Source organism: Falco rusticolus, chromosome 4 (assembly GCF_015220075.1).
Source record: "Falco rusticolus isolate bFalRus1 chromosome 4, bFalRus1.pri, whole genome shotgun sequence".
NCBI classification, from domain to species: Eukaryota; Metazoa; Chordata; class Aves; order Falconiformes; family Falconidae; genus Falco; species Falco rusticolus.
In genome coordinates this window covers 32,924,155-32,938,871 of record NC_051190.1, presented here as the reverse complement: position 1 = coordinate 32,938,871, position 14,717 = coordinate 32,924,155, and the positions used below count along the sequence as shown (strand labels likewise).

Here is a 14,717-nt window from a genome sequence, read left to right as displayed (position 1 = left end):
AAAAAGTGGAATGTGAATTTGTCTCTAGCGACGCCATAAAACAGACATTACCTTTCTGGTTTTATACAACCTGTATATGAAAATTTTGAAGAAAACATAAATGATGCACAAGTGAAAATACTTCTTTCTTTTACCATATATATATTTTATACTAAAGCTGGGGTTTATTATCTAATCACTTCAACCGTTAATATGGCATTGAATAGTTAACTTACTGGTATCGGTTTAAGGCTTGAATAGAATAATTTATCTGGTGTATTTACTTTTAATTAGCGTTGTTCCCATCTGTATTCCAAACAATTTTTATTTTTCAAGGACAGGGATTCCTTTTCTAAGAATGAATGGGGAAAAAAGATGTGTCATGAGGCACTGCCCACAGGTCCGTCCAAATTCTATCTCAGAATCAAAATAGTTAGAAAACTGTCTTTTTGAATCAGGAATCTATTGCACTCTTCCACTTCTGTAGGACCAAGATTTGATGTAAGAAATCTTTTTATTGATGCCATTTCCTTGGCACCTCCATGTGCTGCTGCCAGAGCGGGCGGGGGCAGAGGCTGGATACGCCTCATCCATAACTCGCACCAAGGAGCACAAGTGGGCCAAGCGCCATGGATAAACGGCGCTGTGTGGAACCTGCATGGCAGCTGCTGAGCCCTCTTCTCCATCCACCATTTCTCTGGATGAAAATGCACCCAGATAAGGCAGTAGCCGTCCGCTTCCGTGCAACGCTGAATGAATCTCCGGCCCTGGAGCAAGGCCAGGGGCTGGCCTCCCTCAAGGGCTGGGGCCTGGCTCCCCTCAGGGGCCGCGGGGAGGCCGCTCCCCCTGGCGGCAGCGTGGGGCGTGCCCGGGCGGGGTGACGGCAGCCGGCGCCGCACTGCGGCTGTGCGGCGCGGGGTCCGCGGCTGTGAGGCGAGGGGCGGTGGAGCGAGGGTGCGGGTGGCTGCTGCGGGCGGGGAGGGCTTCCAGCGCCCGGGCTGCACTCGCCGGCCCGCTCGGGCCCTTGGTTCATCTGTTAATTGCCGGAGAGGAAGGAGGCGCGGGCTGGAAGCGAGCGGTGGTGAGAACATGGCGGCTGCCCCAGCCCTTCGCTGCCGGCCCGCGCCACTGCGGCACGGGGGTTTGGTTCTGGGTGACAGAGGGTGATGATCCGGCTGAAGTGAGAGGGAATTGTGATTGCAGCGGTTCAAGCAGCCCTGTAATCTTCAAGTAGTTTTTACCTTTATAAGCTATAGTGGTTATTCTGTGTTGTAGTTCAGTCTGCAACTCATAACTTTGAAAGCAAGTTGAGTAACAGTAAAGCCCTAAGTCTGGAGAAACCTGCCAAACTCACTTGTGAAAAATGGTTTTCAGCATTTCCCCATGGTTAAATCTAGACACCTAAAAACTAGTAAAGCTGGAGACCTCCGTGTAGAAAAAACAGGTCTATGGACAGTGGTTTGGTATGTACTGGGAGGTGAGTCACAAGTGTTGCTTCCCATTAGCCGTGTGGTCCGCCTACCACAAGCTAAAACCACTGCCTTGAGGAACTATTATTACAGGAATAACTTTAAAATCCATGCAAGTGTAATAATTAAGGAAAGATTGCTAGTTTTTCATGTAGTTAGCTGGGTTTTGATCTTTCATTTCTTTAATTGATTGGATTATAGGGGAAAAATCTTCACGTGTAGACACACAGAAGGAAAATAGATGTTGCGACAATTCAGTAGTTATGGCAAAGGATAAGAAGAAAGATGGCAAGAAGGCAGAAAAACCTGTGCGTCCCCCTATTCCTGCACAAGATACTGCAGCTGAGAGTAGGGCAACAAAGCCAACAGAATTGCAAACCGTGGTGAAAGGAGTGGAAGAGACGCAGGCAATTCCAGTGATAGCAGATAAAGAGTCAGAGGGGGTAAAGGAACCTCCGATCCAAGATGTTCCTCAATACTATGAGGAGGCTGTTCTTACTCAAGTGGTTGTAAAAAGGTATGCTTGTTACAAATACATCAGTGAAGTCAAGAATTCTTATTTGTCATACAAACATGAATTTGACTCTTGATTCGAGGCAGTGAATTGGGTTATTCAGACCCAGTAGCAATGATACCTTACAATGATACATGTGGAGTTCTGCTGCCTTCTTGCATTCTAGTGGTGTTGGTTCTGCCTGCCAAAAAGCCTCATTCTTTTAGTTTGTTCACCTATGGTGAAGTTTTGTTTAAGTGTACAGACTGTTGATGAAGAAAATGTAGCTAGTCCCTTAGTGTTGGGCTGCTCATACCTTGTAAGAATATCCTAAACTGAGGAAGCAGGTGAATGGCAGTGTTAACCAAATCCTTTGGTAGTTCAAGGGAACTAAATATAATGTTTCCCATACTGACCAGATTCCCTGGTTGTAAGCTAGTAAATGGCACCAATGTGATTTGTTTTTGTAATTGAAAGAAATACGGGTCTGAAGCAACACACAATTACATAAAATGTTACAAGGAAGGAGCAAAGAATTGGAAATTTTGTCATAGCTCCTTTCCGTACACAAGATGCAACCAGTGTGTATGTAGACTGTGGTAAATCAAAAGTAATTTATTGTATGTCTGTTGTGATTTAGGTCTACTGGCAGTGGCTTGAAATCTTCATCTTTAGTTTGTTTTCTTTGTAGCTATGAAGGTGAAAAAGTCCATGGATTGTATGAGGGTGAAGGATTTGCATATTTTGAGGGGGGAAATACATACAAGGTGAGTGTATAAATTAGAAAAAAAAAGTAGTGGATCAAGTTCTTTCTTTAGAACAGGCAGGCTATTTCTTTCAATGTAGGTGGAGGTTAAGCACTCCGAATATGTAAGAGCTGAAAGCTCTGTTGGTTTCTGGCATTAAAACTCTTCTTTTGAAACTAGTATTCGGAGGGGAATTAATATGTTGTTCTTTTGAAATCTTACAGTCATCATAGACTTCAGTTGTGGTAAGAATAAATTTAAAAACAATGCTGTTCTCTTCATTTGAAGGGCATGTTTTCTGAAGGGCTTATGCATGGACAAGGGACTTACACGTGGGCTGATGGTGTGAAGTACGAGGTAAAGTGCAATTTAATTTACAACTGAACACAATTTTAGCCAATTAGGTGTGCAAATTCAAGGAAAGTTGATAAGTTGCAGTAATTGGTACAGTACAGGTAGCAGCTGCAGAACTATGGCAGTGATGTCAGTCACAAGCCTGACTTGTCCCAGATAGCTGCAGAACAGTAAACCTGAATTGTTGCAATTTACTTTTTTTAGGGAACATTTGTTAAGAATGTGCAGATGTTTAGTGGCTGTTATACATGGAATGATGGCAGCATTTATGAAGGATCTATCAAGAATGGAGTTAGACATGGATTTGGATTTTTCAGGAGTGGTACTCATCCCGTTTCTTACATTGGCTATTGGTGTAAAGGCAAAAGACATGGAAAGGTAAGAACACCAAATGAGACCCTGGTCTTGGGTGACTGCCTTCTAAAACAGCAAGCGTTTTTGTAGTTTTGCAAAATGTTAAGTGCTGTTGCATGGTCTTATACTATGTAGAGATTTGTTTTTCCTAAAGATCTTCCCCGAAGTTCTGAATGCTAATTAAAACAATTAGGGTAGGATTTGTTTGTGGTAGAAAGGATGAACAGTATCCTAGAAAAGTAATTTTGGTTGGTTCTTTATGCTGCTCCAAGTAGATGATGACAAAGTCAAAACTGACAACAGCATCAGTAACCACATAATAATGAGAGAACAATTAGGTTCCAGTAGTGATAAAGCAATCCTACCTCCCAAATGTTTTTAGCTGACCAAATATGATAATTACAATTAAGACTGACTTACCTCGTGTAAGTGAAATGTAGTTCCAACTTTTTAAAGGCAAGTAGTGGGTTTTTTTGTCTGGTTTTATGCATCCAGATTGAGATGCTCTTTTTGGGCCTGACATTTGAAGATTGATGCTCCGCATGTGAGGAAAATCCATTCAAATCATATGGGTTATTTTTTCCTGTGTCACTAATGAGATACTAAAATCACACAGGTTGCTGTGGATGGTCACCCATGCAGTGGTCTGTCCAGTTTGTTCTGAGAGGAAGCCATCAGATAAAGACAGAACAATTAACTGTAGACCTACTGTTGGAAGTTGAATTCTGAATGAGTTAGAAAATTGATGTACCTCAGAGTGACTACTGTGATTAACTCTGAAAGCATTTCAGAGTGGTTTGAAAAACGTGGTAGACTTCAATGTAAGATGTATTTTTTTAAAAACTTGGCCTTTTTTAAGGTCTTCACTAATACTCATCAAAGAGGTTATTATTTAACTTTATCATGTCAGTTGCTTTCAGTACAGTGGTTCAAAGTGACTATAAGTAAGAGTGTGATTATGTTTGTCATAATTTATGTGATGTTTTATTAATGTAGATTAATACTGAGGTATTTAAATTGACTCTACTGTTTGTTTCAGGGTATTGTTTATTATGATCAGGAACATACTTCTTGGTATTCAGGCAACTGGGTAAATAACATCAAAGAAGGATGGGGAATGAGATGGTAAACATGTTAACACTTCTCCGTATCTTCTTTTTCATGTTTTATCATTCAGTTTCTCCTGTTGTGTAAAATGGATACAAATGCTGCTATTTCATGGTCACATGCACTTTCTGCAGTAGAATAAATAATTGTACAAAGTGCTTTGTAATAATGAAATAGACCTTCTCTATAACTTTCATTTTTAATATTGGTATATTTCTACCAATCATTCCACAAAAGAATGTCTAAAGACAAAATCCAAAATCAGCTTTGGTAAATCACACATTGACATTTAAAACAAATAAACTCAATTTAATTTGAACAGATGGAGCTGCTTTCATGAATAAATGATTTATTTGTGGAACTTTATATGAAAGAATATTTTGGTTAGCTGTGGTGAAGACTCTTCAGAAAAAAAGAACTGGTTAATTTCTTCTCAGTGACCTTTTAAGTTAAAAATAGGTAAACAGTGGGTACAATCAAACCTCTGTATCCATGTCAGTGCGAGCCACCTTTCAAATTAATGCATATATTCAGCATTAATAAATGCTAAATTTATTAGCAATGAGGCAATGAGGTTGCTAGTAAAATATAAATATATAAAATAAAATGCTTTTGTAGGATCCACTTAGAATTCAGTATGAATGAGTCATTAACTTTTATTGTTTTCTTGTAGCTATAAGTCTGGAAATATCTATGAAGGTCAGTGGGAGAAAAATGTACGTCATGGAAAAGGAAGAATGAGATGGTTGACAGCTAATCAAGAGTATATGGGACAGTGGGTGTATGGCGTACAGGTATTAAATTCTTCCCCAGCGACCTCTTTAATTCAGCGTTTTGTCTGTTACTCTAGTAAAACTAGGTAGGCAGTTTTGTGCAATATCAAAGGAGCTTTGTATGATTTTTGCCGGTTGAGATAGTGGAAATATGCTGTTTATTTTAAGTTGATTCTCATGTTAGCAACATCCGAATTGTTAAAAGGCTTTTGACTTAGTCTTAAAAAGTCATAATATAATTCTCTAATGAAAAATATAAACCTTTTTCATAAAAAAAAAGTTTAAAAAGTTACATGTTTGTGACTAAGCTTGAGGTAGGACTTCAGCAGTGAGTATACATTGCAATTTACTTCTCTGTCACCTGTGAAATATTAGACCACACTGTTCCCTCTTGTACAAATTTTATGAAGGAAGGAGAAGATTTCTGGCATTTTCTGTTCCTTCCATTTATTATTCTGTTGGGAAAAGAATGTGAGTGACTGTCTTTTCACTCTGTATAAAATTGTGGAGAAATCCAGCTTCTGGAACATCATGATTTTCTGTTTGGCCTGGTGTTCCTTGCCTCGCTCTTCAGCATTACAGTCAAAAGGCTTCAGGCAGGCAGGATGTCTTTAGGAGTCCTGCTGGTAGAGCTTGCTCAAGTTGGTATTGATTTGGTGTATTCTTTTGAGTGCTTCTCCCTCAGACCTTTGTAGAATATAGTTCTGTGGGTGGTTTGAAGTACTGCAGCTATCAGCTAGGTGCTTTTATTTGAGACATTTGCCAACAGTGACTCTTAAAGATGCCTAGGTGGTGCTCCTTTTTGAAAGTCTCGACCTATAGCAATCACAGCTCTTCTGGAGATGTTTTTTTCTAATCACACATCTTTTTCAGCATGGATGTGGCACCCACATATGGTTTTTGAAGAGAATGCCAGCGTCTCAGTATCCTTTAAGGAATGAATACATAGGTGATTTTGTAAATGGGGAACGACATGGACGTGGGAAGTTCATATATGCCAGTGGAGCAGTGTACGATGGTGAATGGGTTTGTAATAAGAAGCAAGGCAAGGTGAGTATTGATAAGTAGGAAGACAAAACTACAGACAACACCAGAGGAGACTGCTCTGCTCTGTATGGTGGATCTCTAGTTTTCTGTATAGAAAACTACATTTGATTTGCATTGTGGATGGAGTCCCAGCATGAAGGGCAGAGTCCACTGCAAGAAGCAGGAGTCCTTCCAAGGACCTTGCCGAGGCACAGATTTGACTTTGTGATTAGATGTGTGTTGTGCATATAAAGAAAGAAGTTGAACTGTAGAGATTTTAAGTGCAATAGATTTATCTTGGTTTTTGCAGTGGTTGGTCAGTATTTCACTCTTACACTGTGAGCTAATGGGTATCAAGCTATCCTTGCACAGAGATGTTCTCATATTAACAGACTTAAAAAAACCTGTGAGTGGAGTGCCACATGTGCAAACAATGGATTGTAAACAAGTCTTTCTATATGGGGCGAAATGTTATTTCCTGAAAATACTTTTCAAAATCAAACAGCCACATGGGCAGTTTTTAAGCCAAGCAGTGTACTTTAATTAACAGATGACAAAGTATTTTATGAAAGCGGGTAGGAAAAATTTATTTTGTTTTATTTTATCTCATATATTCAGTTTTAGGCAAGATTCTTAAAAGGAAATTTGATTAAGAGCATTACTGGGTTTTTATTATCTTTGATTTTTATTTATATTGAAATTAATCACGTTAATCTGTTTATAGGGCAAGTTTGTCTTCAAGAATGGTCATGTTTATGAAGGAGAGTTCATAGATGATCGTATAGCACAATATCCTAATTTTCGAGTGGATGCAATGAATACAAAAGAGCTGAATGCCATTTGCACGGGAGGTAATTTTGGCACTGGTAAGCAGCTTAAGAAAGGAAATTCTGCTCAGTTCACATTTTGTTGTTCCTTTTTACTATAGTGTGAAGCTGTTCATACTTACTCAAGAGCCAGAGCTATTTCTCCAAAGAACTTTGATAAATATGGGAGTTATCTTAATAATTAATGAGTTTTGCTCCCATGCTTCTTGTTTCCTGTGCCTGACACTTTGACTCATCCACACTATGTCTTGTAATGCTTTTGGAACACTGTTTACTGAAAGTTTCATAACTTGTGTAATTTCTGCATTTCCTTTTGGCTAGGGGTTGAATTTGACAAAAGTACTCTTCAGATGTTACGCTGTTACTATGAAATCTCTACTCCTCACTGTAAAGGAGTCTGTTATTCTCAGTTTGAAGTCGGGAAGATAAGAAGGAATAATAAATGTTTTATTTTCCATGTGTGTGTATATATGTGTCTTTTTAACTTCATTTAATTTGTTCTGATTTATTTTCTTTGCATGGTAAAAAATACCACAGTCATCAATGGCTCAGAAAATACTTCTATTCTGGGATCAGATATTGAGTTGGACATATCTTCAGTGCTTGACTTGTTGCCAAGGGAAGAGAGACATGAAGAGCTGAAACAAGTAAGAGTCTAGTGTTTGGTATTTTCAGCTTTCCCTTGTGGTGTGTTTCATGTTATTTTATTTCTGGTTTATTTGCCATGAAGTGACTCTTTCTATTAAAGAATGATTTGAAAACCTGAAGGCCATGAAAACAGAAAAGCTATAAGAATGAATAGACAGTATTGCCTCTTCCTGAGCTTCCACTAGAAATGTTAACATACCTGGAAGCGCGTTCAGCAACTACCTTTAGCTGTTGTGAGGTTTGTCTTCTGACAGAGACTAATTCACTTTTATCAGTCGCCAAAAAACACATATTTATTATAACTACATTTGAGTAATGCTGTCATGAACACAACCAGGGATGTGCTTTTCAAAGTTACAAGATGAAAAGCATTATATGCCCCATTACAGGATCAATACAAGATGATCCCTGCTCTCTGTGAGATGATGCTGAAAACATACCCTGCTTTATTTAGGTAGAATTTGCAGTGTTGAGGCAGATTACAGAACTGAGAAGAGTTTACACCTTCTACAGTGGCTTAGGCTGCGATCATTCTCTTGACAACGCCTTCCTCATGACTAAGCTTCAGTTTTGGAGATTTCTGAAGGACTGCCAGTTTCATCACTCCACCCTAACTCTTGCTGAAATGGATCGGCTATTGAGTGGTTTGTATTTCTGTCAATCGGTGTCTAGAACCTAGGAATAGTAAGCTGCAGAGAGTTCGAGTGGCAAGTTTACTCATAGCTCAACCGTGGTAGATAGGTGGCCCCTATCTACATAGTACCTCTGTGCCTGTGAGTTAACAATGGATGCATTAACACTGCTCCAGGCATTTCAGTTGCTTAGGCGAGAAAACGCAAAATTAAAATACCACTTAAAAAACCGTTCTAAAGAGCCATCTGTTCAAAAATTGTATTCATCCCTGGTCTTGCCATTACTGTTACATGTAGTTCTAAAGAGGTCTGAGAAAGAGAAGTAGAAGAAACAAATACTTTTCTTTTTTTTTTTTTTTTTTTCTTCCCAGTGCTCTTAGCTTTGGTTTGCATGTAGTATGTTTTGGTGGGTTTTTTTTCTTCCATAGAGCCAGCTAATCAATCAGTTCCATTTAGACCAGCAGTATCCCTGGTATGCAAAGGGTTTAACTCCATTTTTACTTCCCCCTTCATTCTTATATGCTATGTATCTAAGTGGATGTATATCTAGTAGGAGAGAATTTGATAAGATACAATAAGATAGGTGGATGGTTCTCCCTTGACCTGCTTGTTTGAAAGTGATGCTGTGTCTAGGTGGATTCTTCCAGGACTTGTTAAACTGTGATAGGTAGAGATGGAGAGGATAAAAAAGGCTGACGACTCAGTATGCCTATAAGCATTATGTATGTGATAGAATACAGGTTTATTTTTTCAAAATTTTTAGGTGATAAAACACCACTTGAGGAGATACATTGCCCACATGGGAGTTTACTGTTCAGAACATTTTTATCTTACGTTATTCGCCTAGCATTTCATATCTATCATGAAGAACACAGGTAAGTTTCATCTTTTAGCAAAATATATTTCAGTATACTCAGTTTGAGTCTTCCTAGACAAGAGTTATTTTTGTTTCAACTGTAGAGAGAAAGGTTCTTGTCTGCATAAGTGTTTCTTAGAAATGATGTCCAGGAATGTTATTCCCGCTGCCTGTCATATCCAGGGTAAGTAATGGTATTTCTTCTCTGCTGTACAGAATTCATTAACTAGTACCACATACATCACAGTTTTATTGTAATGGTTATTTTTTCCCAATCAATTTTTAAAGGTACCTTATTTTCTGAAGAGCGATGTACAGTTTTTGCCTTGAGCTACATTGACAAATGCTGGGAAATATACAGAGCTTTTTGTAGACCGAGTACCAAACCTCCATTTGAACCCACAATGAAAATGAGGCACTTCCTTTGGATGTTGAATGTAATGATATTTTATTTTTTTAATTTTGTGTGATTGGATATGCTTTTTGTTCAGTTTATATGAGCATATTAAAATACTCTGCACACTTGAAAAAGTAGGAGCAATGTTATTTGTACAAACTGTCCAACAAACATTAAAGGGACAGTTGTTCTACAGACATTATTAGTGCACTTTTGCAGGATTGAATTCTGATTCTGTAGTTGGTCATTCCAAATAACCAAATTTTAGACAGATGTGTTCTAAGGGAATATAAATATTTTTGCTGGCTTCCAAAATGTCTTATTGGTAGAAGTAAAAGACTGGCAGCTTTTGAAATAATACGGTAATACATTGAAATAAAATTTAAATAATCAATAACATGTATTTTAATAGATGTTTATGTAATTAAATAACAAATATTATAAAATATTTATTATTTTAATAATGTATTAATATAATGCAAGATGAACATCAGGTTCTTTACTAGAATTCAGTAATTCAGGGACAGATCTGAAGGCAGGGAACAGTTCCTTTGATATGCCTGTGTTTTGGGTCACTGTTTAAATTCAAGCCTTTTTAAATGAAAAAAAATATCAGATGGAAAAATTGTAATTTAAAAATATTTTTATTTCTGTGCTTTCACAAGTTCTTAGTGTTTTTGCAGTCTAGGAAAAATTGCCATTGACTTTAGTCTGGCCAGAATTTCACTCTGTTGTTAATTATGTGTGTGGAAGTATTGTTTGAAACCACTAGAAATTCTGACACAGACTTCAAAGGGAGTTAGATTAGGTCCATGTGGGAATGCCTTAAGTGCTGTTAACATGTAACATATACTCTTTACCCAGGATTTTAAACTTCTCAGCAAACAATTAACTGCTTCAAAACTTGTGGAAATACTTGTCAAAGACAGTCCCTCTCTACACGATAGCAACAGTACCAATCTGGAGCCAGAGGTGTGTATGGGCAAAAAACCAGAGTTCGTTGCTATAGGAACAATTACAATTACTTTCCAAAAGTGCTGCAAATGCTGCCTATCTCCTAGAACAGCAGGAAAATTAAGTAATTTATTTAAAAAAAAAAGAGGGTACAAACAAAACCCCTATTTTTGTCTTCCTTTCTTCTGCCTGTATCTTCTAATTTAGCTCATGTACTTCTATGTTATTATCTTATTCTTCTTAGTACAGTGTCAGCATACCTGACCATACAGATAACTGCCGAAGAGAGCCATAACCCAGAGGGTCAAATACCATTTTAGGAGCCTGCTGCTAGTAATAGTTATGTCTGTGGGGCAGTTTATATATATATATATATATATATATATATAGTGATTATGCAGGGATGAATCTCAGCACATTCAGCTACCAAGGCATGCACTGGAAATGTTAAGATGGGTCAATAATTAAGAAGTGAACCCACTGATCCTGAAAATCTGGTGATCCAAGAAGCCTGATTAGTGATGTGTGAAGGAGGCATTGCCTCCTCAGTGAGATAGAGCAGTGACTGTAGAAGACTCTTGTGCTACCTGATGGCTGGCCTGCTATTGAGGGTCCTTCACCTTTAAAGAATTAGCTCTTACTCAGCAATGGTCTTATTTTAAATGACATAATTGAGTTTACTGTTTTAAACAGTATCTGATAAACTGAACACACAGCACAAGTCTTACTGAGATTAATTATATGCCCATTCTTTCGGTTTCTGGAAGCGCTGTGTGCAATTAAGTGTTTTAGGTAATGGCAATAGTTATGTTATTTAATAGAGAAATTTCCTGTAGCTCCAGATACAGCAAAAATCTATGTAGTGTTTTATTTCAATATGACTTGTATAATGCATAACACAGTATTTCACTGGCTGAATTTTTTGAGCTTTGGCTGTTTTCAGTTTTTCTTCAGAAGAAGGGATGTTTGACTAGGTAAATGAGGCCAGCAAGGCTTCACAATCACTTCCGAGTTCTTCGCTTGCTTGGGTACATATGCCTGTTAATGAAGGGAGTTTGCAAATACTAATTAATCACTGTGTTTGTTTTACTCTAGTTGGTTTTTCTTGAATTTGTTGAAGCTCTTCTTGATTGTGCATCAGTGTATGTTACCAGCAACATGATTAAGGAGCAAGTAGCTCGTGATAATGAGAAAAGAAGTAGCTTTAGAATTGAGAGTCTGTCAGAGGGAACCACAAATGTGTCTCCATACCCAGAATATTCTCTGTCCCAGGTAAAGTTGATGCAGACCTGTTAAATATTATTATATGAGGGTGAAGTCAGGCCCTGCAAATGTACTGTGCTTCCTGAACACAGAAAAACTAATTTCCTCTTTTTGCATAAACAGTCATTTGATTGGCTCCTCCTGCTTTTTCTGTTTGTTGCTACCTTAGATTGTAACACCAATATAGACAGTTTTAACACATTTGCACGTTATCCTAAATAACTATAAATACCCATAAAGTACTTTTAAATCCTTCTGGTGTTTGAAAGAGAATTGACAGATTGGTTGACTGGTAGAAGATACGCCTCTCCTGCTTTAAGTCAAATGTCTATTGCCCTGTAAAAATGGCATTGCAGTTGTTGTATGTAGTAAGACTTGCTGTTCCCCAGCAGATAAGTTAGGCTCTTTTCTTTTTGCTGTACTTTTGAATAAGGATTTTATAGGTTGTAAGACGCTGCCTGTGACACTGCAGTGCAATACACCGCGTGGATAGTTGAAGGCATGAATTGGAAATTATTTGGAATTATGCACAAGATGAAAGTATTCTATTTATTCAAAGAGTATTCACAAACACCTAATTTCACAGCCTTTGTAAGCTGGTAGTGCCACTGAACACCACCACTTTCCATTCTCTGGCCAGTTATTACATCATATGAAACCCATTCCCTTGCATTACTGCAAAGATTAATGCAGTTGCACAGTGAAACGGTCCAGTTAAAACAGATTTTCCAAGAGCAAAAGAAAATCTTATTTTAAAATGTACCGTATGTAAAATTCTTCTTGTGCTTTTTATTAATGCATGTACAGCAGAAGTATAATTGTTACAAAAAATGATGACATTTCTGAGGCATCTGAGCTTTATGCTTGCTCATGGTTGTGTTCAAGCGAAAGTGTCATATCACAAGACAAAATAAAGAAGCATGAGATATGTAAAAAGCTCACTCTAAAAGATGGAGCAAAGGGTTTGCAATTCATGAGTGACGGAGTAGCCAATTAGGCTTTGAAAGAGACAAGAATTTCATCTAATATTAAATATAGTGTGTTCCCATGTCTGGATGTGTGTATGAGCCTAGAAGTGGTGCGTTTCCATTGCTAATAAAAGCATTTTCTCCCACACATACAATCAGCTATTGTTATATAGAATATTGGGTGGTGTCTTCCAATGAACTGAAGCGGTGAAGAAAGCTACAGTTTTATCTTTATTTGCAAGGGGGAGAGTGAGAGTCTGAGAAGTGTGTTGAGATTTAGAAGCACTGGGGAAGGTAACTCCTAAAACACTTTTCAGAATTATTCCAGCAAACTTTTCACCTTCACTGCCTTTACAGTTTTGTACCCAGTGTATGACTATAATGAGATTTTTGATATTCCAAGAACAAATATATTTTGTTTGATCTCTATGATTTTAGGGTAAGGTAGTAAGGATTACTGTTTTGTACTGGAATTGTGGAAATCAGACAGAGAATTTGGAAACTCCCTGACTTCTAGAAAATACACCAGCTTAAAAACAGAATTGTATTTGAGCTGAGTTTTTGTGAGATTTACTGTCACTTGTCTGGAAGGAGTGACATCATCATGCTGCAGAAGGAGCTTGGGATGACAGTTGGAAAGATTTTAAAGCATCATTCTCAGATGCACTCTTGAGTGGTGTTCTCTCCTTTTCACTCAGTGTAATTCTGGAGTATATTCCTATAGTGAGGAATAGAAATTAATTATTGTTTCCTCAGGAGCAGATGAATAATAGTAGTAGAGAAGCACGTAAGAACAGAGGACATGTCTAAGAACAGGAGCTTTTGTTCTCTGTGCTGATGTCTTTCCCTAGCTCTGAAATAGGATAATGCCAGTTCCCTGGCTGCTATCAAAGGTAAAGTGTTATGACCGATTTGCATACTTGAAAGCGTGAAACACTGTTGCAATTTAAATGTTTTGAAATAAGCATAACGGCAGAATGCATTCGGTTGTCAGGATGCTTTGGAGATAGGAATTTGCATGACTCAGACACGTGATTTCACTTGTTAATTTGAACACAAGTCCTGGCATTTAATAACTGAATTTAAAACTTCTTGCCAGCCACTGAGACCTTGTGAAGACAGAGGGCATCCTCTTCAAGGATTTCTACTGGGTGAGTACTGTAGTTACCATAAGCATCTTTAAGCAGTCGTGCTAGAAGAGTTTCGCTCTTTTCACAGCTTTAAAAATTACTAAAATGGTAGCTGATTAGTGATTGAAACAGCTGGATGTAATGCAATTACAGAGGGTGGCTGCATTCGCTTTGGCAGTTATGACAAGGTTTACATTTAGCATTCTACACCTGCTATGGACAGGCAGCTGGGCATGTTCGAATCTCTGAACTCTTGTGCTTTTTAGTTACAAGCTATCACATTTTCCTTAAAAATAACATAAAGCCTTTTAAAAACTGAATTCTTCCTGTTCTGTCCCACTCATTTGAGCATGGAAACGGGAGACTAAACTCTGCACTGTGCCTTCATTATAAATGAACTTTTCATCAGTACAGAAGTATTTCAACCACAGGTCTAACTGTAAGGTCAGATGACAGTTTATATTTGTTTGTGCTGAAGGATCGAACCTGATATTTAATGCACAGAATTATACTGTCCTCTTATTTCACACAACTCCAGGAGATACCAAAGATGTTCCATCATTGTTCAACTGGGATGCAGAAAGAGGACAAGATTTCTGTCCAGCAACAGAATTGACAGGTAAAGCAGTCCTTTTGTTTTAAGACTAACAAACAAAATCCCTCCTAGCTCTCGAACTGCAAGATTTTTTAATTGTATATGCAGATTTCAGCTTGTCACAAGAGGGCAGTAAGTGAACATTA

At 38.0% G+C, this 14,717-nt stretch overlaps 1 protein-coding gene across 3 annotated transcripts in view; it reads left to right on the top strand.

Moving 5' to 3' along the window:
• The first annotated feature begins 872 nt into the window (after positions 1-872).
• The window catches only part of LOC119146760 (radial spoke head 10 homolog B2-like), a 23,322-nt gene continuing 9,477 nt past the window's right edge, over positions 873-14,717 (top strand). The window contains exons 1-18 of one of the 3 annotated variants that reach the window (XM_037384925.1): positions 873-1,060; positions 1,650-1,965; positions 2,633-2,708; positions 2,976-3,044; positions 3,246-3,419; positions 4,435-4,520; positions 5,176-5,296; positions 6,149-6,325; positions 7,026-7,152; positions 7,666-7,775; positions 8,231-8,420; positions 9,172-9,283; positions 9,369-9,448; positions 9,553-9,701; positions 10,526-10,633; positions 11,711-11,887; positions 13,946-13,997; positions 14,515-14,595. In XM_037384925.1, coding sequence (XP_037240822.1) covers positions 1,712-1,965; positions 2,633-2,708; positions 2,976-3,044; positions 3,246-3,419; positions 4,435-4,520; positions 5,176-5,296; positions 6,149-6,325; positions 7,026-7,152; positions 7,666-7,775; positions 8,231-8,420; positions 9,172-9,283; positions 9,369-9,448; positions 9,553-9,701; positions 10,526-10,633; positions 11,711-11,887; positions 13,946-13,997; positions 14,515-14,595 — 2,143 coding nt within the window. In that variant the 5' untranslated portion in view covers positions 873-1,060; positions 1,650-1,711. Of the gene's footprint in view, positions 1,061-1,649; positions 1,966-2,632; positions 2,709-2,975; positions 3,045-3,245; positions 3,420-4,434; positions 4,521-5,175; positions 5,297-6,148; positions 6,326-7,025; positions 7,168-7,665; positions 7,776-8,230; positions 8,421-9,171; positions 9,284-9,368; positions 9,449-9,552; positions 9,702-10,525; positions 10,634-11,710; positions 11,888-13,945; positions 13,998-14,514; positions 14,596-14,717 lie in introns of all 3 variants that reach the window. The other 2 variants (XM_037384924.1, XM_037384926.1) reach the window with 2 other exon arrangements.